The sequence below is a fragment of the Myxocyprinus asiaticus genome, chromosome 30 (genome assembly GCF_019703515.2).
Source record: "Myxocyprinus asiaticus isolate MX2 ecotype Aquarium Trade chromosome 30, UBuf_Myxa_2, whole genome shotgun sequence".
Classification (NCBI taxonomy): Eukaryota; Metazoa; Chordata; class Actinopteri; order Cypriniformes; family Catostomidae; genus Myxocyprinus; species Myxocyprinus asiaticus.
The window spans coordinates 13,256,818-13,279,792 of NC_059373.1; the positions used below are offsets into that span (position 1 = coordinate 13,256,818).

Consider the following 22,975-nt stretch of genomic DNA (forward strand, 5'->3'; position numbering starts at 1 on the left):
TAATATGTTGAGAGCAAACCACCATTTGATTGGATGAGGTACACACGTGACCATTTGAACGGAACTATAAAAAAAATAAAAAAATAGAATTGCTGTGAAAAGATTGCATTTGTTCTTATAATACTACTATTCTTCTACTGTAAATAATGCGTTATAATGAAAAGCCTATATGAACGTATCCACAGAATTTAAACACTTTCAGCAAATATAATTGATCTCTGAACTGTTTAGACGCGTTCCAAAGCACAATCCAAGGATGTTGTAGCCTATTGTTTGTAAAAATGTAGCCTAATGTTTTTTTCTCCCATGAAGCATTAGTTCGAACCTAGAAAATACACGCACACTCTCTGCAAACAGTATAAATGTGAGACGCTGCCAGATGAAATTTACAAAGTAAACCAAACTACATCTGACAAACAAATTAAGAGGGATTTGTTACACTACTATACTATAGGAATTGCCTGTTTCTTGTTTATCGCACACAGTATATGTAGATGCTTGTTGACTATTGTGTACGATTTCAGCTTTAATATTGTTACCATGATATTAAAATTAGTAAAGAGGTTTTGTGTGCACATAACATCTGTCAAAAGGGAAAGCTACCATGGTCAGCTGTCTTCGTTCATTTATGTTTATTACTTTAACTTGATGGTCAGCAGTCATTTATATTTTCCTGTAAGATACCATAGACAACCAAATGTTTTTTTTTTTGTTGTTGTTGTTGTTGTTGTTTTTTAACTTAACAAATAGTTCTTAAATATTTAATGTTCTTTGTGGACTGAACTGTCCCGTTCAAACAGGGCAATATTCCTGCATTTTCGCTATACGAATTAGATAAGTAAGGCTAATGATAGAATGAAAGAGCGATTTATCTTTGTATCTAAGCGATCTATAGTTCAACTTCTCTGTTCTGTTTGCATTTTATTTATTTTTTTATCATCATCATCATCATTATTATTATTATTTCAATTCAGGCGAATCAGAGTGAGAAAAAAATGTTGCAGCCGTCGAACTAGTAAGTTTGCTTTATTTTATAGTAATCTACTCGGTTAAAGGGACAACAACATTAAAATGGCCATAACATTCAAAGTGGCACCAATTTTAGAAACTTTAGAGCTTCCGCTTATTTTTATTAATAATATTATTTATTTAATGTTTGGTCCTTTTTTATTTATTTTATATTTAATCATTGTTCATAAAAGGATTAGGCTATATTTACGTATCATGTGTATAAATAATGGTAACAAACAGCAGAAATTTTCACCAGCACAAGCAAACAATATGAACTATTAGGCATACTCAAAAAGTCACGTGAAACAAATTTGAATGCTCATTACAATCATAAGATTCTCAAGTAAAAACGAATATTTTTAATCAACTGCGTATTATCAACAGATTTAGGCCTACTAGTTCAAATAGTAACAAATCAACAATTAATGCAGCCTGTAAATGCAGATGTAGGCTTTACTGAAAACATGATGACAAAAATAGTTCTATGTTCACGCTGTTGAGTGATCCACCAGTGATTATCAGAAGGACTTTACTCTTTTACAGCAGAAAAACCACTAGGTCTCAAAGAAAGGGAAAAAAAGAGGAGAAAGGGACAGAAAAACCATGGCCCTTTGAGGCCGTAAACGGCACATGGGTGATTTTTAACGCAACTTAGTTTTTACCACAGGCGCTATTCATACCTTTTAGGCACAGATAAATTCCCTTTGCTGCGCCGAAGTGACATCATGTAGCCAGTCTTGCCTTTTGTGTTCAGTCGCTTCTTTAAGCAATAAACGGAAGCAGATTAGGCGATCTCCCGAGCTTACTGGTGCGTCACTGTGGTCGCTGTTGCCGTCACCCAAGGCTCGTTTCGGCGTCGTGGACGTAACCGAGGCCTAGACTACCGAGAATAGTCAAGTACGGTCTACATTAAGTCTGAGCAGAAATCATGTCTGCCTTCAGTCCCTTTCACTAATAAAACAATTAACAAATTACACAACTCCGACAAAGACCAGTTCAAATGGCATAAATTCACGAGAGTTGTTTTTTGTAGAAATGAAAAATTAAGGAAATACGGCTGTGAAATGTAGGCTATACCGGTAAATGAATGAACAAATATCGTAAAATAAGGACGAATTAAACTGGGGCAATTAAGACAGTTTCGTGTTGCAGAGTTAAAATATATAATCCCAACAACATGAAACTACCTAAACCACTCGACAGTCTGGTTCAAATCTTCAGAAAAAACAACGTGTGGTAGCCTATCTAAACAAACCACAAGCTTTATCTCACAGTTATTCTAGCGTATTTCCTATAAAACAGTGTATCCTAACATAAATGATTTCGTAAGGTTATTAAAATTAAACTATATCATTTCGACAGTAAAAGTAGAAGGAACAGTGTCTTACCTGCACTGCGTTCAGTTCTAAGATTCATTTAAATATCGGCGAAACAAAAACTGACAATTCCATCGAATGTAATCTGAACGTGTTTATTCTTGCTTCTATCCAGTGTGGACTAAGGATAGTCACTCAGAAAAGCGAAGAGCCTCATAAAGTAGCTAGCAATAAAACGCCACAAAAGAGGACTAAACTCACTAATACCATCCCTTTACATGTTGTGGCCCTTCGCAGAACTATATACTCAAACTATTTCCGCCAGAGATAACGTGAACAAATTTCATCCCAAAGTCAAATTTTTGACACATAGCGGCAGACCTCTTCAATAAATAAAGCAATATAGCCTCGGGAAAGGCCACGTCGTCAACACAAACGCAAATTCTACTTTTTAAAAACGGAACATTGTATGTGTTTGTATGTTTGTACATGGCTAAACACTAACAAGCTGTTGTTGTTTTGTTTCGTCCCACAGACCTTTTCAACATAATTTCTCTGTTCAGTCTTGATAACGTAGTTGCCTGGATTCACAGTAGGCCTAGCCTTGACATTCAAAGAATTATTTATATAAAATTGTAGCGCGTGTGCACAGTTTCAAATTATTGATAATTATTAAGTACATGATTCTTGAATTGATCATTAAAATAACATAAATAAAGGCTATAAAATCTATCATTATATAACAATTATACTGCACAATGCTATAGGTGCTATTAAGCATTTTTAACATTTTACAATATAGCCAACAAAGCGCAGTCATTTACATTATTATGTTAATAAATGAACCACATGATTATTGTTTCCCCAAACAATAAACTGTATTAAACAACGACGAAAAGCTAAAGAACGTCTGAGCAGCTTCCATATAAGAACATATTTTGTATATTAAATCAGAAGAGCCTCTCGAAAACCTGTGTTATGAAAATTTTTATGAAATTCTCACCATCAGGAAAACTTATTACCGTACAAAGTTTACGGATTTTCTTCTCGCGGTTTTTATTTGTTATTTGTTTTATTATTATTATTATTATTATTATTATTATTCATAATAATAATAATAATAATAATAATAATAATAATAATAATAATAATTTGTTTTTACGGCGGTTCTGGAACCATATTTTGACTTGCCTGTCGGTCGGGTGCACACTGCTGCCGATTTCCAGGTGGCGCTCCTGAGTCAAGTACGTATTTAAGACGAACTCCTTCTCGAGCTCTAAGTCTCGCGAGAGTCTCATTCGCTGTTACCAGGTTTGGTTTGGTTTGGTTTGGTTTAATGGTAGGGTTAAAGTTAGGGTGAGGTTAGCATATAGGGCTAAGCAATCCATGTATTGTGTACTATGAGATATAGCACATGCATTGGAAAAGCACTTCAGACAACAGTCTGACAGGATGTTTGTTCCATGGGCTACACATTAAAATGTGGAAATGTGTCTGTAGGCGAAGCGGCCGAGGCCAGAGAAAGAGGAATGGAATTTGACAGTCAAAACATATGAAGTATTCATATTTGGGATCACTATTAACTTTGAATAGCAAGGGAATAGTGCAGACAAAATGTTACCAAAAGTCACTGATGTGAATCATTATTTTTGGTATAGATTTTAATGTATTTTTAATAATTCCTGCATGTAGATTGTTTGCTAGACATATTTAATAGCTTACTCTTCATTTATCTTCATTTAGGCTAATTTTACCTAAATAAGCATGTTTTCTAAGGTATAACGTTTCCATGTTAAATGTATTTTCTGATGTTGGTCTGGATCCCACATATTTTTCTCTTTCAGAGTTATATAAATAACCAAACATTAGACATAATCTACACCACATTAATACATTAATGAGCTAAATAAAACAATACTAAATAAAACACACACATACACAGCATATAGTATCAACAGACCTATAACACAAAACGATTGCCTCACCGTGGCCACATTTGGCCAAACTCGCCTTGTCAAGCTCTGTAGGCCCAAAGGATGACACTCTGTTCGACCTGTGCTTCTTCCTCTTCGGACATCATCATCGATGATAACTGGAGGCTCTACCACATCTCCATCTCTTGAAAATACCGTATTTTAGGCAAAGTATAAATGAGCATTCATTGCAGTACCGTCCGATGGCCTAAGTTAGACTATTGTAAAACGTTTTCGACATAACACGGCACAAGCACAATCATGCGCATCCCGTGAACCAGTCCTCTGTGTGGCAGGCTGCTACTTTGGTGCACATCCGCGACTCGAAAAGACAAGGGCTGCGTTCGAAATTGTATACTAACCATACTACTTCAGCCATAACTGTCTATGGCAGAAATAGTAAGAGTAGTATGGAGCAATCTGGAACTCATATCCTCATGTCCTGCGGGGAGAGACGAAATGTCACCATGCGACAAGACTTCATTGCTCCCAAGCCTACCTCCAAGGTTGTCACAGGTAAAATTTCGTAGGCACAGACATTTCCCCGCTTGTGGAGACAAGTGCATAAAGTGGAATTTGGTTGTGAGCGATGCTGGTCGTCAGAGTCAGACGCTAGACTCAAATCGCTTGTAGCTGCCAGATTCAGTCCGCTTATTAATTAGAGATTCCTCATGTCAGCTCTCACTAGCCACTGGGAACTGTTTTGACTAAAGTAGTCTACAAGAAATAGCTCAGTAGCTGTCATTTCCTTCGTTTGACATGCTGGATGAGACGAGGTGCCCTCATTCAATTCAATAACCACATTTCTCCCAGTGGGAGCGCAGAAACCCAAATAGTCACACCCCCTCCAGACCTACGTCATAAGGGTATCAACAACAGAGGCAGAGAAGAGCAGTCGTGGGACGAATGGACATTTGACTGTTCACCATTCCACACTCAACCACGCGCGCTCGCTCACAATACATTGAGAGACATGTGTGCATGTTTGAAAGTGCTGTTATCAACTGATTAGATTTTTATGTTTGGGGACAAAAAAGAAAAAAGGACTGCCTTAAAATTAGCATTTTTAGAGCGACCAAATACACACACTAAATGAGATAACGACATGAAGACTTAAATAATAAAACAGACATAGCTGAATATTAGAAGGTACGGAACAGCAGAACCAACATCTTACATGTTAATTACAAAATATAGGCTACAAGCTAATTTAAGTACCCAGTTTCTAAAAATGTCATTAGGAGACACATTTCCTAGTAACCTGCAAATCGTTACGCCAAGCTAAAATAAAATAAAAACGGAAAGACTGGAGGGATGTTTCTTTCATGGTCTGAACATTATGTGAACATGTGTGCGTAGGTCAGAGAGAGAGAGAGAGAGAGAGAGAGAGAGAGAGAGAGAGAGAGAGAGAGAGAGAGAGAGAACCGTCAACATTTTAGTCAGTCATGAAGAAACATTATTTAGGATCACGATCGACTTTGACTATCAAAGGAAATAAGACAGACAAGTATTTCAGACTCGAGATCTGAATAGACAGAAATCACTTTAGTTGAGGTGTGTGTGTGTGTATATATATATATATATATATATATATATATATATATATATGCACACACAGTCATAATTTTGAGAATTCCAAAAATAAATCTGTATATATATATATATATATATATATATATATATATATATATATATATATATATATATATATATATATATATATATATATACTGTGTATCTATATAGACAGACAGACAGACAGATTTCTTTTTGGAATTCACAAAATTATGATTTGACCAAAAGTGACATGAAGTAAATATTTTTTTTTTTCCTTTTAAATAATTTCTGTAGATTGTTTGCTTGACATTATTAAATTGCTTACTCTTTCTTGTTTTATAAAATAAATTATAAAAAACGTGAACACACATTCAAGATACAGCTTCAGTTGTCTTTACACTGTGAAAATTCCATTAAACCGAGGTTGGCTTGGTTAAATTCAAGTTTAAAAATATAGATGAAAAAGATGTTATCGTTTTGATAGTATCGCAAATTCCACCATGTTGCCCATATATTCCAGACATGATCTTTCTCGATATTTGGAGATGTTTATTAATTTATTTATCTTATTAATAAAGGTGATCTAAACCTTTTTGGTACAGTTAATGAGTGTACTTCATGAAACTTAGGTAAATGAAGGAATTTTGAATTTTAATTAACGTAATGAACAATTATAATAGTAACTTAATAATAATAATAATAATAATAATAATAATAATGATTCTGCTGTCATGCTATTGATTTATTGAATTGTTCTGATGGTTTTATGTATCTGCTAATCCTGTTCATTCGTACCACACTGCATTTCGTTGTATTGTGTTCATGTTTCCCTAAGAGTTAAATTGGTCCTTTGCTGAAGACCATAACGTTGTTGTTGTCGTTGTTGTTATCATATATGCAGGGTTGGGGAGTAACGGAATACATGTAACTGGATTACGTATTTAAAATACAAAATATAAGTAACTGTATTCCACTACAGTTACAATTTAAATCATTGGTAATTAGAATACAGTTACATTCAAAAACGTATTTTGATTACTGAAGAGATTACTTTGCATTTTATTGTCATTTGTTTCATTTAATATTTAGTCCTTTCAGATGGAAAACATTTATACATATAAATGGTGCGATCCAAAGTGCATTTGAACAGCGGTGAAACACTTTCTTATGATGTGTTACATTCATACGAGCAGACAGAGAAGTAAGTTTGAAGTTTGGAGCAGAAGAAATAGATATAAACCTTGTGTAAATTGTCAGCTTTACGCTAAGCTAAAATGCTATTTCTAGCCATTTTACATGCACATGTTACCAGGCACGATCATATTTTTTTTATCAAGAAAATTCACGTTAGATCATAATTTCTTTTTTTCTATTAAGACCTTTGATATTAGGGCAAAAACCGTATTCTTGATAATAATTTTTTTATTGTTTTCCTGTAAAAATATCTACAAATCCTTAAAACAAGATCAATTTGATATATCTTGTTTTAGAAACAACACTGCATAAGATATTTATGTTTTTCAGAGAATGTATTTTTAACGTGTATTTTGTCCTACTATACTGGGAGAGTTTTTATAGTCAAAACAAGTGAAAATATCTACCAGTGCTGAAGAAGTAATCCAAAGTATTTAGAATTCGTTACTGACCTTGAGTAATCTAACAGAATACGTTACAAATTACATTTTACATCATGTATTGTGTAATCTGTAGTGGAATACATTTCAAAAGTAACCCTCCCAACCCTGCATTTATGTTATCCGCAAGCTCAAGACAACAAACACATGAATATTTATTTTACGTTATAAGTATAAGGTTCAGATTTTCTCATGTGTACTAGGAAGGAGGAAGGCCAAATTGTGAGATAAATACTAAATCTAATAATTAAACTAGTCCTACTATAGGGACTACACAAACGTGCACACGCAAATTATATCGCTTTTCAATTCTGATCAAATAATAAACATTTGGACTCATTCTTCTTCAGTCATTCCTTATTTGTACGTTTGCTGAAAGATTGTTTTTCCCTTTATGTGTCTTTTTGTTAGGAGACATTGAGTTGATATGTCACAAACCCAATCCTTTCTTTTCTTCATCCCTAAGATCGGGTTCGCTGTATAGAGGAATTTAAGAACAATAATCTGACATTTTATTGCTATAAACGGAAGCATTTATTTTGCAATAGAGACAAATAGTCCACGCACACTGTAACACTACCCTTCAGGCTGCTCTCACCCCTCTCACCTCACCCATGCTGTTATTGAATCCTTCTTGCGGAAAGGCACGATCATGGTTGGTTCACAATTACAAATGCCATTTCAAATTACATAATTTATTTTCTCAATGCTAGATAAAGTGAACTTTGGAGACATGTCTAGTCTATGTTCACTGATCAATGTTCAATCATCGCCGAAGGCTCGAATGAACGATGTGCGACATTTTGAGGCCACAATAAATCCATGAATACAGCTACCCATAAATTAGCTTTGAAAAATGAATCTAATAATTTTTCTCAAATATATAACCGAAAAGCCATAGTCTGTGGTATGCTTAATGGATTTCTTAATCGACAGAGCATAGTTCATTTGCCATAAAGTTTTCGAATCAGTGGTAAAAGTGAAATTTTAATACACCCATATTTTACACGCTCATATTGAATGTAATAAGAACATTAGACGCTTAATGTGTATTCTGGTTCCAGAAGATTAACGGTAAGAAATGTTTTAGTGGCTGAATGAATCTATGGCACTTCAGAACACCTGCAGGGGATTTGACTCTGAATCGACCTTTACAACACTTTGCACTGTTTTTAAAGTCTTGTTGAATTAATCTGTTCCAAGCACCATATTGAATAAAGTGTCACACTACTTCAGTTAAGCTCTTCCACAATTTCCAAAGACAATATAAAAATTTGTTAAATGTGTAATATAAACAAACACGGTTGACGCATAGCTTTTGAAATGGATGGTTAAGTTTGATGTTACCTTAAAACAGTTTCAAAACCTTGAGTTTGTCGGTTTGTGAACAACCTCCTGTTCAGTATGATCCACGGCCATGACATTGATCTCAGGAGTGCCTCCCAATGGACACCATTTGAACCTACACGTGCGACATTTAACACTGTTCGCAAGTAAAGACAGAAAAAAAGAAAAGCAAAAAATGCAGGGGGAACAAGACAACGAGCAAGAGGTTGTTTTGATGGTAGCCTACTTTTGGTGGTAAACTAATACAAACAGGACAGAAAGCATTCGAGTATTTTGGAAGCCGTTCCTCAAGATCTCTTGGCCTCCGTCCCCTTGGAACCGTGTCCAATAACCTTGGTTCTGAGACAGTTTATGGCACCACACTGCAATCATCCAAATGCTCCAGACACAGACAGCTTTTATGGTTGCGTTGCTAAAGCAACCAGGAGGATGTCCCCGTAATTAGACGGATATTCCTAAGCGTTTCAAAAGGATGCGCCGGCCAGGCCCAGCCGCACCGTAGCAAGCAACCATAAAGCTTAGTCTTTCTCCCCCTCTCTTCCACTTTTTTCTCTCCTTCTGACTTAGTTTATTGCTCTTAGACTGTCTTAGGCTATATGAACGCTACGGGTACGGCCATAAACACTCAGATGATAACTGCAAAAACGGTGACCACTGTGACGGTTAAACTGTCAGGTAACAACTGCCCCGTGGCCTGACAGAGTTGTTCTTTCGAGAGCTCTAAAAAAAAAAAAAAAAAACAGAAACGCTCTATGTGTTTTTCATTATTATACAGAATGCGTATAACCACATGGATATGCATTATATGTATTGTAGATCTTAATGAAGAGTAAATAATGTAAGACAAATACACGTTCAGGGAACCCTTTTTAAATATTTAATTTAAGAAATATGTTATACATGATCTCCTGGATTACAAGCAGCCAAGCTTTGTTTAATCCCAGCACAATATTCGTCACGTTTCTTTGCAGAGTACAACATTTACCAACAAATAGGTTCAGCGTTAAACATGTTTCCTTTTTGTGTAAAAATGCTTTAATGTCTTATAATGAGCATGAATGAGGCCACTTCTTGGACACTGCAGATCCAGAAACGCTCTTTATGGCTTTCGGATGAGATTCAGCGAGTTTTCTCACTGAATTTTCTACGTTTTCAACCTTTGTTGAGTTAGTGTCTCTTGTTTTCTATGTTCACAGTTTGCAACGAGTGAAAACTTTGATGACCAAAATATGATCAGTTTACACTTGCTTGTAATAAGTCACTTTCATTTCTGAGAGACAACCGAGTGTTAGAACACAATCAGAAAGTGCAACTGTCACAAGGAGAACATTTAATTTGGTTGCAAATCAATAAATACTTAGGAAGCCTGGAGCAATAACGCTAACATTCTCACAGTTTTTCTATTTGGTCACACCAAAGTTATTAGGCTCAACTGTACAACACACCATACATTCCTCTATGCACCATTGGTGAGTAGCTAAAAAAAGCCAAGTCTTGTTTAGACCCTAATATTTCAGACGGTTGCACGCAGTCCTTGCGCGTATAGTTCACCACAAGTGCAAGCAGAGAAGTAGGCTACTTTCAACCAAATTTATGTTCGCAAACAAATGGTGTAGAAAATCACGTTTATATATACTGTATATATATATATATATATATATATATATATATATATATATATATATATATATATATATATATAAATGGCCACAAAACAACCCATTAAATGATGCAAACTTAAATGTTCTATGCTCTCAGTAATTGCAATCAAGTTAAGGTGAATGGTGCTTTGTCACGAACTTGAAATTAACCGCTGAGAATCTGTAACGTCTCATTGTTGATATCATTATTGCAGCTGTTGTACAAGTCATTTACTCGTCCTAGAGCAGAGGGTTCGTATAGTATTGTAATCGGTCCCGATTAAGTTTCTTTTCCTTCATGCGCCGGTTCTGGAACCAAATTTTCACTTGGCGATCGGTGAGGTTAAGCATCCGTGAGAGCTGAAGTCGTTTCTCTTTGTTGATGTAGACGCTAAAGAAGAACTCCCTCTCGAGCTCTCGAATTTGAAATTTTGTATACGGGCATCTCTTCTTGCGAACCCTGGGTCCACCTAAGAGACAATGTGAACAAACACGTGTCATAACAATTTACAAGATATGTTAATAAGTATAACAATTATATTATTGTATATTAATATATCGGTTGGTCAAACATTTTGATTAACGTCAATAGGTACAGATGCAAAAAACATTTTCCATTCAGTGGATTGCAAAATCAAGTTAATTAAAGAATTAAAAATTCTAATTTTAGTAGTAGGCTATCGTATTTTAAACACCACGCCTACATGTAATAAGCATGGCAAACACAACCTCAAAAAGCCCTACACATACTCTTTCATCCACAATTTTTCCCTTTTTCTTAAACCCTTGAAACAACTGTACGAATTAACTGAGACATAGGCTACGAGAAGACTGTTACTCTACTCTCTGCAAGCAATACTGTGAAATCACTGCAGCTACTTAAACACATTTTAAAGTTCAAGTTAAAAAGAAACTATAGCTCTGAGTTTTTCATGGCCAATTTCAATTCAAAGCACGTGGTTTTCGTAGTTTATAAGTAGCCAAGGTTTTGTTGGGGAAATCTCAAGCCCTCCATAAACCGTATACGCTTATAAAAAAGCATATAAAAATTTTAACAGGAGCGCACAAGATTGCACTCATACGCACTGCTCGCACCGCTAGTCTTTTCTTCATTGTTGCCGGAAGAAGATTCGGGAGTACTGGTCTCCTGTCGCTCCTTTCCTTGAGACTCCTGCTCGGGTGCGGGCGCTGGCGTTGGGTGCTTGCTGTAGTGCTGTTTATCTCTCGCAGCATAGCCGCTGTTCACTGTGCTGTCCGAGCCCCCATACGCATTGTCGAAAAATTGGTCAAAAGCTTGAGGCAGCACCCTGTTTCTACCAACACCGCCGTAGAAGCAGGACGCGGAGGTCGAGGTCGATGCAGAGTGATAATAGGCAGATGAGCTGTTCTTGGGGAACATTTCGCCAGCGCTCGTCCGCGCTGGTAAACACTCCCTGTGTACTATATCCTCCGACGGATAACACTGAGCCAGTGGACCTCGGTGAGGCCATTTACCTGACGCCTCAATAGCATAGTCCCGGAATGTAACCTCCCTTACATGCTGTACCTGAGGCAGGTTTGAGGAGTACGAATAGGGGACGGGACGAGAAGATGGACTCTGGGATAGGAAAGATGGCAACGTGGAGAAATCAGCCCCCGGAACGTAATACGTGCAGCTAGGCAGATACATGTTTGAGCCAACGGAAACCCTCTCGTCAAAATCCATCATTAAACCCGTGCAGCTTCTAGCTTGGGCTTGTAAGATCTATACGCAACGCCCACAACATAGCTCTCATGAGCGCGTGTCTCCTACCCGCTTTGGGGGCTATCCGAGAGGAAGAAATTTTGAGACGTAAGATGACGTGGTAATCCATCTTTATCCATTACAGCGGATGCCAAGGTCACGTGATCTAGAAATGAAAATGACAGATGCTTTAATTTTTTTTTTTTTTTTTTCTGTTTGTATTTTGAAGTGAAAGCTATCAATAATGTGTAATGTTAAGTGGGAAAGCAAACTGTCCAATGAGGTTCCGACTTTCGAATTTCCAAGAAGTGTGTACACATCATATGTCAATACCAGTTTGTGAAGATTAAAAAAAAAAAAAAACAAAACAAAACAAAACAAAACAAAACAAAAAAACAAACAAACAAAAAAAAAACAATCAAGTTTGCCCATCAAAGAGGTCCATGCCAGCCGTAGTTTACCATTAGGCTACTTTGTCTGTAGTTGCATGCAGGATTAATCTCAACTGGACTATGGCGTTTAATCGAAAATGGAATTGCCTACTTTAAACTGACAAATTTAGGCTACGATATGATGTATTTCTGTTTTTCCAAATGAAAGTATATCGTAACTGAATGCGACAACGTGACAAAATGACAACGCTTTTGACTTAGATGCTGGTACCAGGAAAGTGTAAATTATTGCTGTAAGATTTATACACTTTTATAAACTGCTTTACTAACTTCTATGTGTTTTCACATATGCCTTTCATTATTTAGGTTTTACATGTTGTATCTCTGTTATCTACATTTTATCAATAGCGATTTATCATTAAGTTTACGTAAGAAAATCACATAATTATTTATGACGAGGTGTTCCTATACGAACTATTCTGATTATCACCATGACCACTTTGTGCGTTACAATTACGTGGTATTAAAGAATAAGATACAAAAAAAATAAGTAATAATACATTAAGTAAACATCAAGGTAACTTCAGAATTCAATAGTATTGGGGTCGTAATTTAATTGAGAAAATCCAATACCTTTTACCATCAGTGTGTCACTTAGTATTTAGAAGCTCTTACTATGAGTAGGCCTCCTATAAAATACTAATAAATTGTGTAATTGAAAAGGCCCGAGCATAAGTGAGTTTCCGTGGACTTAAACACGGATTAGGCCGGTGAAGGCCTTACTTTTCCACATCGGTTTCCCTTAATCCCCTTGTACCACGCATGCCTCCAAAGAACGCACACAGAGGTGAGTAACATGAGCCTCATATAGTACAATTTCCATACTGTTGGCAAGATGCGACTGTTGTGCGTAATTTAAAGGTTCTGAGATTGTATGTTCCTTTTCAATTGTACATCAATAAATTTATTACGATAAATAGCAAAGTGACACTCAAAACCTGACGCTCCACCTCTTCGTCAACTCCTGACAAATTCCGCGTCGTGGGTTGGAAAGCTTTCAGCAGTAAATTGGGGCTAGGGTGCAACGGAAGCAATAGTTAGATTTGACTGCAAGTTCTAGGATCTAAATGGTACGACTTAAACTCCATTTACCACAACAGAACGAAGCTGCTCAGGCAAGAAGAAGCGACACAACACATGCATATTTCAGCCAAAAGCAACCATTTTTCTGTACCTGTAAAAAGGAAGTTGTAACAACGTTATTAAGACCAACTCACGACTTAGTGCAGCACTAGAGCTTCAGATAAAGGTAAGATTAGTTTAGAAGAATAATGGTAATAACGAGAAGAATTACAATACGCAGAACATGATGTAACAAGAGCAAGAACATACAAATAATTGGCTATATTGCCATCCTTAATATCGGACCATCTTAAATAAATATTTCAAAGTACGGTAACATAGGCTATAGCACTCTGTAGTCTACTATTGTATGTCGCAATGATCCCTTTCTCTTGCTCTCTTCGTCTTCTCTTCTACGGTTCATCTACTAATAAAGTCTGGTGTTGCGGCCCGCACCCCTCCCCTCCCCCCAGGTTACCACACAGACTTGGCTGTAAGGTCGACTTCAAGTTCGGGGAGGGGGACGGGCTACCGCCCACCGCGAGAGTCTGAAAAAGAGAATGAAAGAACAAACTACACGCAAACCAATGTTTGCCTCGGATATGGTTTCACAAACGCCAATTTGACATTAGGAAACTTTACAAAGAAACTAGAGAGAGAGAGAGCACCATAAAGTGTCAAAAAGTGTAGAAAAAAACAGCAAGCACTGCACAAAAACAAAAACAAAAAAAAAGAAAAAAACAAAAAAAAAAAAGAAAAAGAAACCTCCAATCAACATCCCATAAACAGTCACACACCACAAAAAAAAAAAAAAAAAAAAAAAAACAACAACAAAAAAACAAAAAACAGACAGTTTTAAAATAATCGACAAATAGCCTACATAATGGGAAGCGAAATAGTGTTTCATCGAAAGTCATATTTTTTTTTTTTGCCAAACTGTTTAGAAAAACGAAACTAAGGAAAGGCCGATCTCCTAACAACACCTTTATGTCGGGCATAAAGTTATACAAATAACTGCAAGAGAAAGTATGTTACAAAAATGTAGTGCAGGCTCAGCAAAACAATTAATGCTATTTATTTGGAGTTGTAACGGCTTGGGAGCTGCGTTGTGATGTTTTGGAAAGTAGGTTCTGTATTAATCTACAATTGCAGTTACAAATTAGATTACGATTAACGTGAGGAGAAAACAATTACTACGTTTTCGAGTCCAAATTATGACAGCTATAATAATAATTTCTGTTTCAGTTCCACTGACAATTATAATAATAATGATAAAAAAAAGTTACTACAGTGATCAACAACGATTATAATAATATATAGAATAACAACATTGAAAAAATGTCATACACAATTTTCATTTGCGTATAAAATCCATTACCAACTATCGTGTTTTTTTTATTTATTTATTTTTTTATTTTTTTTTAATCCTTTCTAATATAATAAACAAATTATTGGCTCCTACAAACTCCTCAAGATTTGGAACTGTATGTTTCAAATACCTACACTTTTGAAATTGACAAGGCAAAGTATACTGACCAGTCACAGAATGTCCATTTCAGTTGTTGTATTGCTATTATTATAATTTATTGGTTATTTATTCTTGAACTTGACTTGTAATTGAGCAATCCTAATATTGCAAAAAGGAAAAGTCCATTTTGGGCTGTGTTCGTGATTGGTTTAAAACTTAGTATTTTGCAGACATTTTTCCTCCTGTCTTTTCTTTTTTAAATAACCGAAATTTTACGGATTGATTTAAAATGGACTAAATACATACCTTAACAACTAGCATGTATTATAAACACTTCTACATTTGGTTGAATTAATTTAATTGCTAAATTATTAATAAAGCAAAACAATCATGTAATGGGGACCTACAATTCAACAGAAAAGAGCACCACATTTAAGGACCAAATGTAAAACGTCACATCACCGATTTAAATTGTTCTCGTCTTTGCCGTGATTAGAAAGGTGATTATAGGCATTTGAATTCCGATATTGACATAAATGAAGAAATAAAAAAAGCAAAAAGCAAAATCCGTCATCACATGTATCCTTTTTTGATTGCAAGTGTGTCGTGCATTGCATTGACTGGTATTTTGAAAAGTGTACATCCATTTACATCCCTAGTGGTATATGTGTAGTGTGTGTATCATTTTAGTTTGGATTTGTGAGTTTTAGTCGGCTATAAAGATTAGCGTAACCAACACCTTTGGCCGCAGAATTTTGTATTTCCCTCTTCGAATTTACTTTTATTGTAACATAATTATATAATTATTTATGTTTTGAAAATAAGCTAAAGGGGAACTAAGCTTAATGAATTAAACTAGGCTAAATTAATACAATATAATTGCATTCATCTTTGAAAAACTTTGCTTCTGACTAAAACTTTGCTTCTTTACTAAGGTAAGACTGTAACCTGAAACGTATTTAAAATGCAAAGGATTTTTTTTAGCAAGCACTGGGCTAAACAACTAGGTGTACGCTAAACCAGTCTGTGGCCTTGGCTTTCATTGTCTAGACGGTCACCCCCGAGCTTTAAACCTTCCATTGGCGCACAGAAAGCAACCTGAAAAACCCGCGCCATTTTACCAGTCATTCATAACTAATAATATTGACTTTAATCTCTCTCATGACATCTTTGGTTTTAAACATTCAAACCAAACCCTGCGTATCTTAAACAAAATATATACGCATATCGAAGGTCAAAATCAAACAAATAAAACATTTGAACATTTATTTTAAATAAACTTTATTTGCTGAAATGTTTAAGACATTTCCATCAGGTTTAAAACATTTATTTAGGCCCATGAGGATTTTAGTTTGAATCAAAAGCAAAATCCTAAATCTAAATCTGCGTCTTAAACTGCCGTTTTCTATGAGACAAATCACAACTGTGTGAACAGTGTCATAGACTGTATGACAGAGATCCTCGTCATGAATCCTCAAAATCCTCGAATTTGCATTGATTTGCATTGATCGTTATCTACGGGACACAAACAAGTTTTAATGTCAGGGTGAATGTTACTTTCTATAGAACAACTAGCTAAGTAAAGCCGTTGCAGATGCTGTTTACTTTTTGTTCTATAGATGGCGCAAGATGGGCTCGTGTTGGGCTCAACGTTGTTCTTTCTCTAGAATACGTGCGCGCACTTGAGAGTCAACATAACAGAACCGTAAACATGCACACTGACGGAGAAAAAATGTGAGTTCAGATCGCATAAGTACGAACATTCGCATTACAAATTTCAGTTCTAGATAATTGTGATCAGAACAATCCGAGAAATTACTAAATAGGCTATAAAATATATCTAAAGTCAAACGGATGTTAATGGAGAAACAATGAAGAACCCGGAGGAGGCGTACATTTATTGTTTGTACATTGTTTGCATCCAAGAAAAGGCAAGAGAAAAAACTGTGTGTGTGTGTGTGTGTGTGGGGGGGGGGGCAGGTTTAAGTGCTTTACGAGGACTTTTTTTTAGGTTACAAAATGGTAATTACAAGGGTATTATGCTATCAGTGTGGTTTATGAGGACATTTCTAGTGTCCCCATAATTCAAATCGCTTAAAAAAACATACTAAATTATGTTTTTTTGAAAATGTAAAAATATAGAAAGTTTTTTTGTGAGAGTTAGGGGTATGGTTAGGGGATAGAATCTATAGTGTGTACAGTATAAACATCATTATGTCTATGGAGAGTCCTCATAATGGTAGCTACACCAACATGTGTGTGTGTGTGTGTGTGTGTGTGTGTGTGTGTGCGCGCGCGCGTGTGCGTGTGTGTGTATGGGCTAATGATACAACCAGTTATAATTTGGGCTATCAGAACATCGGTTGTTGTCAAACACATATATAATCATATAACGGAAAAGCTGTTCCCATTCTACACTGCTTAACAGCTTATTATTGAAAATGTTACGGTCTTATCACCACAGTGCCAGTATTTATTTGCCAGATTTAGAGATGTAGGCTATTTTCATAAACGTGCCAACCAAGATTTAAACAATAAAGGTTTTTGTAGGACAAGGCCTATATATGTTGGCACAAATATAAATATGTACTCTGTGCAGTCAACAGAATTCAGAGTTTACCGCTGCTCTGTAGTCTCGATACAAAAAGACATATCTATTGTAACATTATTTTCCGGGCAATTTAGTTATACTATTCAATATACATTATGACACAACAAATCAGAACAGTGCTTTTTGACTCAAAAATCTTTATTTGTTTGCTCGTGTGCGTTTGGGTTCTGTTATTTGCCAAACTACAAAAATTGCAACATCTCTTTACACATAAAAGCACTCATGCCATAGCAGTCAGAGTCAAAAGAGCTGCAGAAAGCTGCTGTGTAAAGAAGCACAATTTCTACAAAGTTCTAGATATTCTAAAAGAAACGACTTTATAGAAAATGTAGAAAATAAAATAAAATGATCAAATTACAATAAGCTTTCTGCCTCGTAAGACATAATAAATCAAGCCTTAGCCAGAAATGGTCACCGCGGTGCTAGTGAATAACGACTTTAGCCTCATGTTGCCGTAGACTAGGTAAGTATTTTATTTTTATTGTTTTACATTACAAAGCTTACAAGACACACGATGTTATTCAAGTTATCTTACGTTATTAGAAGTGTCTCAAATTGTGCAATGTGTACAAATGAACGTGTATCTACAAGTCACAAAATTCTCAATAGTGAGCTCCTTAAATTAAAAAGCCTATGTAAAAATCAAAATGTAGTAGTCAGTGAAAATGGCATTTAATTTAAAATCAAGTATAATAAAAGCAATGTCAACACAAGCAATGTATGACAATGCTTTTATTAATAAAATGCAATTGTTCACAATAATATTGTGACTTAACTTTTAGTTTTCTTGTATGTTTGTTTGTTTTAATGATAGGCCTACGTTCTGTTGAAATTAACTCTTAGGCAGGCAAAATTAAGCAGTACAACTGAACAGAACATCAGTTTATGGCATCAAATGTGTGTTTCTTTTTTAAATGTATTAATTTTAAAGATTGATGTGACCAAGGTCAACTGCTTACTTACAAATGTTCATCAGAAGATGGCGCCATTGCTCTATCATTAGTCTCTGGTTAAAGTGGGCAAAATCTTTTCGCGTCCTTGAAGAGATCCAAATGCATTGATTCTTTGGTTCGTTGTTGAAGCCCACAGACAAAAATAAATTTCATAGAGTATACACGAACACGTCTGTTTTACAGTACAGACACCATCCAACAGGTCCATTTCTTTATCCATGTTACATATTCAAACATCAAGGTAAAAGTGTAAAATGCCATTCATGGTTATATTCTGTATTTTTGGCATTTTTAATTGTCAATTTTGTGATGTGGGTTGGTGTTGTAAATTTATATATATATATATATATATATATATATATATATATATATATATATATATATATATATATATATATTACATCATTATACATATTTTTTCTTATCAATGGTTTATTAGGATTTTTGAGCAACACTACAAGACAAAACATATATGCTACTCCAACACAGTAATTTTATAGTGTAGCCTAGTTTGGCACAAATATAACCACAGATTGTAAATTAACTTTACAAACTACTGGGTCCATACCTCATATTCTCCAGCATGAGGGGAAGAAAACTTGTGATTTCAAGCAAATTGTGTGTGCGCGCGTGTGTGTGTGTGTGTGTGTGTATATATATATATATCTTTGTTTAAAATCGACACTGGGTGAGAAGATAGGACTGACCGCTGTAAGGAGTTACAGCTTCCTAATTTCGATATTCAGAATGTTTCTCTCCATAGACATTTTTGTTATCTTTTGGCCCTCTTTGTCCTGAGCAGTGAGTATAGCCATACCGTTTCACCTGGTGCAACACAAAAATGACGCACCGCGTCACCATCAACCCTGTCCGATCCAAAGAGTCACTTCAAAGTAGAAGTCCAAGAGAACCAAATATTCGTCAAAACGTCTATAATTTCAAAACTCTGAAACACATAACTTTCAGTGTGTGGTAGGCTACGATCAGGCCTAAGGATGTTTCCTTCAGTTTAGCAAAGCTAACTGCTGATTTTTAATTTGTTGACTACTTTTTTCTCCTTTACCCGTCGGTTCTGGAACCAGATGGTAACCTGCCGTTCAGACAGGTTGGTCTGAGCGGATATCCGCCTCCGTTTGTCCTTGGTGGTGAACTTGTTGGCGGCATACTCTCGTTCGAGCTCTTTAAGCTGCATCTTGGTGTATGGAACGCGTTTCTTCCTCCCGCGTCGGAAAGAGCTGCCTTCTGCCCCTCCGTGAGACACGGCTTCTGAGGAGGAAAATGTAACCACAAATGTAACCTCAAAAAATTCAAATGTGTGGAAGGTGAATAAACAGAACTTAAGGCAGCAAATGGATGCTTTGTTATAGACACAACAGGCAATGCAGTTACGTTACTTACAATACAGTGGGTGGAATATTGTATAAGAAAACACTTTGTTATATGTATGAATAAATGTTCATTTATTTTGCCTATTCTGGCAAAGTGTCTTACCTGGTATTGACGACTTCCACATGTGTCCCGTCTGTGGCTGTTCTTTGGTGCAGTAGACCTGCCCGTTCCAGCCACTGGCCGTGATAGCCCAAGGTTGGTAACTCTCCATTGGTAACAGGGACTCGTGCCGGGGTTCTGCAGGCCCGCTAATTGCCTGGACCACGGGGACATCCAAGTAGCTTGAAACTGGCTGGTACGGACTCGAGGAATAGCTCGAGTAAAAGGCGAACTCCTTGGCGCGCGCGGTGGTATACTCTTCGCCTGTAGAAGCGGACATGTCCATGTACTTTTCCCCGTAAGGTGAGGCAGAGGCGGGAGATTGGGTGCATGTCTTTACACCTCCATTGCCCCCGTGATGGTGGGACATTCGGCAAGGATAGTACCCACCGCCACCGAAATACCCGTAGGAGAGTGAAGCGCTGGCTGAACCCTGAACGGCTGAGCAGGGGCTGCATTTTTTTCCAGGCTCACCGGCTCCTGCTGCAGCAACTTCACTTGACGGATAGGCAGCGCTGGGCGCAAGAGACGCAGTGTGAGCCATAAAATTCCTGCACGGACTCGGTGAGAAGTTACCTCCCGTGAACCCTTCCATGTTCTTGCTGGAGTCGTCCAAGCCTCCACCGTTATCGTAGAGAAACATGACCGGGTCAATCCAGCGCGGCCGGAGAAGCAGTGACGTTGTCATAGCCCGTCGGACATTGAGACGTGTGGCTCTTTTTTGAAAAGACCCGAGACTAAAAAACAGGAGACAGTGGATTCTGCGAGAGTCAAGCGACTCTGACGCACCCTATGCAGAAACACATCTCCATTGGTTTAAAACTGGTCATGTGATATGTAAGAGGACTCTAATCGGCTCAAGTGCTAACTATTAAACTGAACACAAAAGCTGTGCTGCATGGGAGATATCTGTCAAAGGATTTCATGCGCTTCAAGATGTTCCAAAAGTGAATAGCGAGTGAGTAAATAAGCGGAACATGGCGAATGCCCTCCATATTGTGGTACCTCATGGGGTTTCACCTCTGTATTCAGTTTATTGAAAGCGTTGTTTTCTAAAACAAATGTTTCAGTAATGCTGTTACAAAATCCGTAATGGGCGACGTGTTAAAAATGGAACCAATAGAGTGTAATTGCAAAATTGCTTTTGAATCATAAGAACTTGTTCTAGTCCATCTTTGCAAATATAAAACACAAAGCCGTGTGTAAGCTTGTTGCCAGTACGCAGGCCTTGGAGGACACATAATCAACACGAAAAACCTCCAGGTTTTGCACGGCTTCAAGAGAATACACCCAGAATAGCAAGATATTTAAAATAGCCCTACTATTTTACTATTTATTGTATCTTAATAATACACATAACGAAGTGGGCTACAATAACATCATAAAAAAGAAAATAAACTCAATATTACTCCCTAAATGTAGACTACGACCAGATAGGCTTCTCAAAGTAGGCTAGGCTATCTCAAAGAATATGATCTTATGATGCTACGTAAGCAAGCCAAATGGGCAATTTTACGGTCAACAATGATATGTCCAGGATATTTTCACAATACCTAGAAAATGGGATGCAAGTGACGGCAATGAAAGAAAAAGGTCCAGTGTTTGAACGTGACATGAACTCCTGCTGCTGCGGCTTCCGTTTCGTTTACAAGATGCGGAGACAGAGAACAGCCCCTTTATTCTTCTGTATATTTTACGTGCGGGACTGACGCGTCTACAGGCCAAGGTCAAGTTGAAGGTGGTCGTCTGGCTGCGACGCTGTGCCTGTTGGCCTTTTCAGACTTTGATGACCAGTCTGTTGACAAAAACTTTACAAAGGAGAACAGTCGAATGGTGAGAAATCTCTGCTGAATGAAATGCGTCACAGAGGCCCTTTTCTTACGCTGGCCCGCCACTTTCCCTAAGCAACGACGGTACAATTTAACACGCTTTTTTTTTGTTTTTTTTGTTTTTTTTTAAGCATTTTTAACTAATTGGCCGTCGAGAACTCAATTGTTTTGGAAGGAAGCCATGTAAGGAAGTTTTAAAAGCGTGCGTCTGTACAATGTTTACTGAAATGAACATGTATATTCAACTGCAGGGGGGAAATCTACATTAAAACATTATAGTTTATTCTGATTTCGCATGTGAATGCTGATAATTCTTCCACAGAAATTTCGAATAATAAGTCTTTGAATTTTCAGTCCAGAACCAGGACCGGTGCAAAAATGTGCTTATTGGCACGTAATTTTATATAGAATTCCTAAAAAGGAAGTTATGCATTCGATTGCTTCGAAGGAAACAATAAAAAAAAATAAAATTAATACGGATGGAAAAGCGTTAACGACCCCTTTGTAAAAAAAATTAAATCCTTTCTTATGTGTTGACTAATTCACATTTCGTTTTCTCAGTAGCTCAGACATGTTTGCAAGAGATAGTTAATATATGGCGTGATGTCAAATATTTTCATTGTGCTTTTCTGCAAACGGCAGAAAAGACGTAAAAGACTGATAGTTAATGTGCGGGGAAATCGAATAGCCTATTTATTTTAGCCTGTTATTATTATTATTATTTATAAAGTCCATCCTTTATTTAATTTTTTTTATTACAAACGAATAGTGTTTAATAAGCTTTTAAAAATACCTAATAGGGACATTTCGTGTAGACACAACAGGTATCTGTATATTGTCGTTTAGGCTACTGTAACATTTTAATTTGACATATTCCGTACTCTGCTCGTTAAATTAAAAATAGTCTAAAA

General features: G+C 36.5%; 3 protein-coding genes across 4 annotated transcripts in view; all 3 read right to left on the reverse strand.

Annotated features, from left to right (window-relative positions):
- Positions 1-7,460: 7,460 nt before the first annotated feature.
- Positions 7,461-22,975, reverse strand: part of aste1b (asteroid homolog 1b) — a 311,837-nt gene continuing 296,322 nt past the window's right edge. Inside the window, exon 5 of the transcript XR_007894025.1 lies at positions 7,461-7,599. The gene's annotated coding sequence lies outside the window, so the exon portion shown is untranslated. The remainder of the gene's footprint in view (positions 7,600-22,975) is intronic.
- hoxa11a (homeobox A11a) lies at positions 10,552-12,402 on the reverse strand. 2 transcript variants are annotated; one of them, XM_051664747.1, is made up of 2 exons: positions 11,574-12,402; positions 10,552-10,948 (listed from the first exon to the last, which is right to left on the reverse strand). In XM_051664747.1, the coding sequence occupies exons 1-2, from the start codon at positions 12,184-12,186 to the stop codon at positions 10,719-10,721; spliced, it is 843 nt and encodes a 280-aa protein (XP_051520707.1). In that variant the 5' UTR covers positions 12,187-12,402; the 3' UTR covers positions 10,552-10,718. The 2 variants fall into 2 exon arrangements, with proteins under 2 accessions (XP_051520707.1, XP_051520706.1); XM_051664746.1 differs by having other exon boundaries at positions 11,565-12,402.
- Positions 19,259-20,994, reverse strand: LOC127421599 (homeobox protein Hox-A13a-like). Its single transcript, XM_051664745.1, has 2 exons — positions 20,239-20,994; positions 19,259-20,013 (listed from the first exon to the last, which is right to left on the reverse strand). The coding sequence occupies exons 1-2, from the start codon at positions 20,921-20,923 to the stop codon at positions 19,766-19,768; spliced, it is 933 nt and encodes a 310-aa protein (XP_051520705.1). The 5' UTR covers positions 20,924-20,994; the 3' UTR covers positions 19,259-19,765.

Coding starts and splice junctions, on each gene's coding strand:
- hoxa11a (XM_051664746.1), bottom strand. CDS start 12,186: ATGATGGATTTTGACGAGAGGGTTTCCGTTGGCTCAAACATGTATCTG. Junction 10,949..11,564: donor AAAGACTAGCGGTGCGAGCA/GTGCGTATGAGT, acceptor ATTGTCTCTTAG/GTGGACCCAGGGTTCGCAAG.
- LOC127421599 (XM_051664745.1), bottom strand. CDS start 20,923: ATGACAACGTCACTGCTTCTCCGGCCGCGCTGGATTGACCCGGTCATG. Junction 20,014..20,238: donor GTGGAAGTCGTCAATACCAG/GTAAGACACTTT, acceptor TTTCCTCCTCAG/AAGCCGTGTCTCACGGAGGG.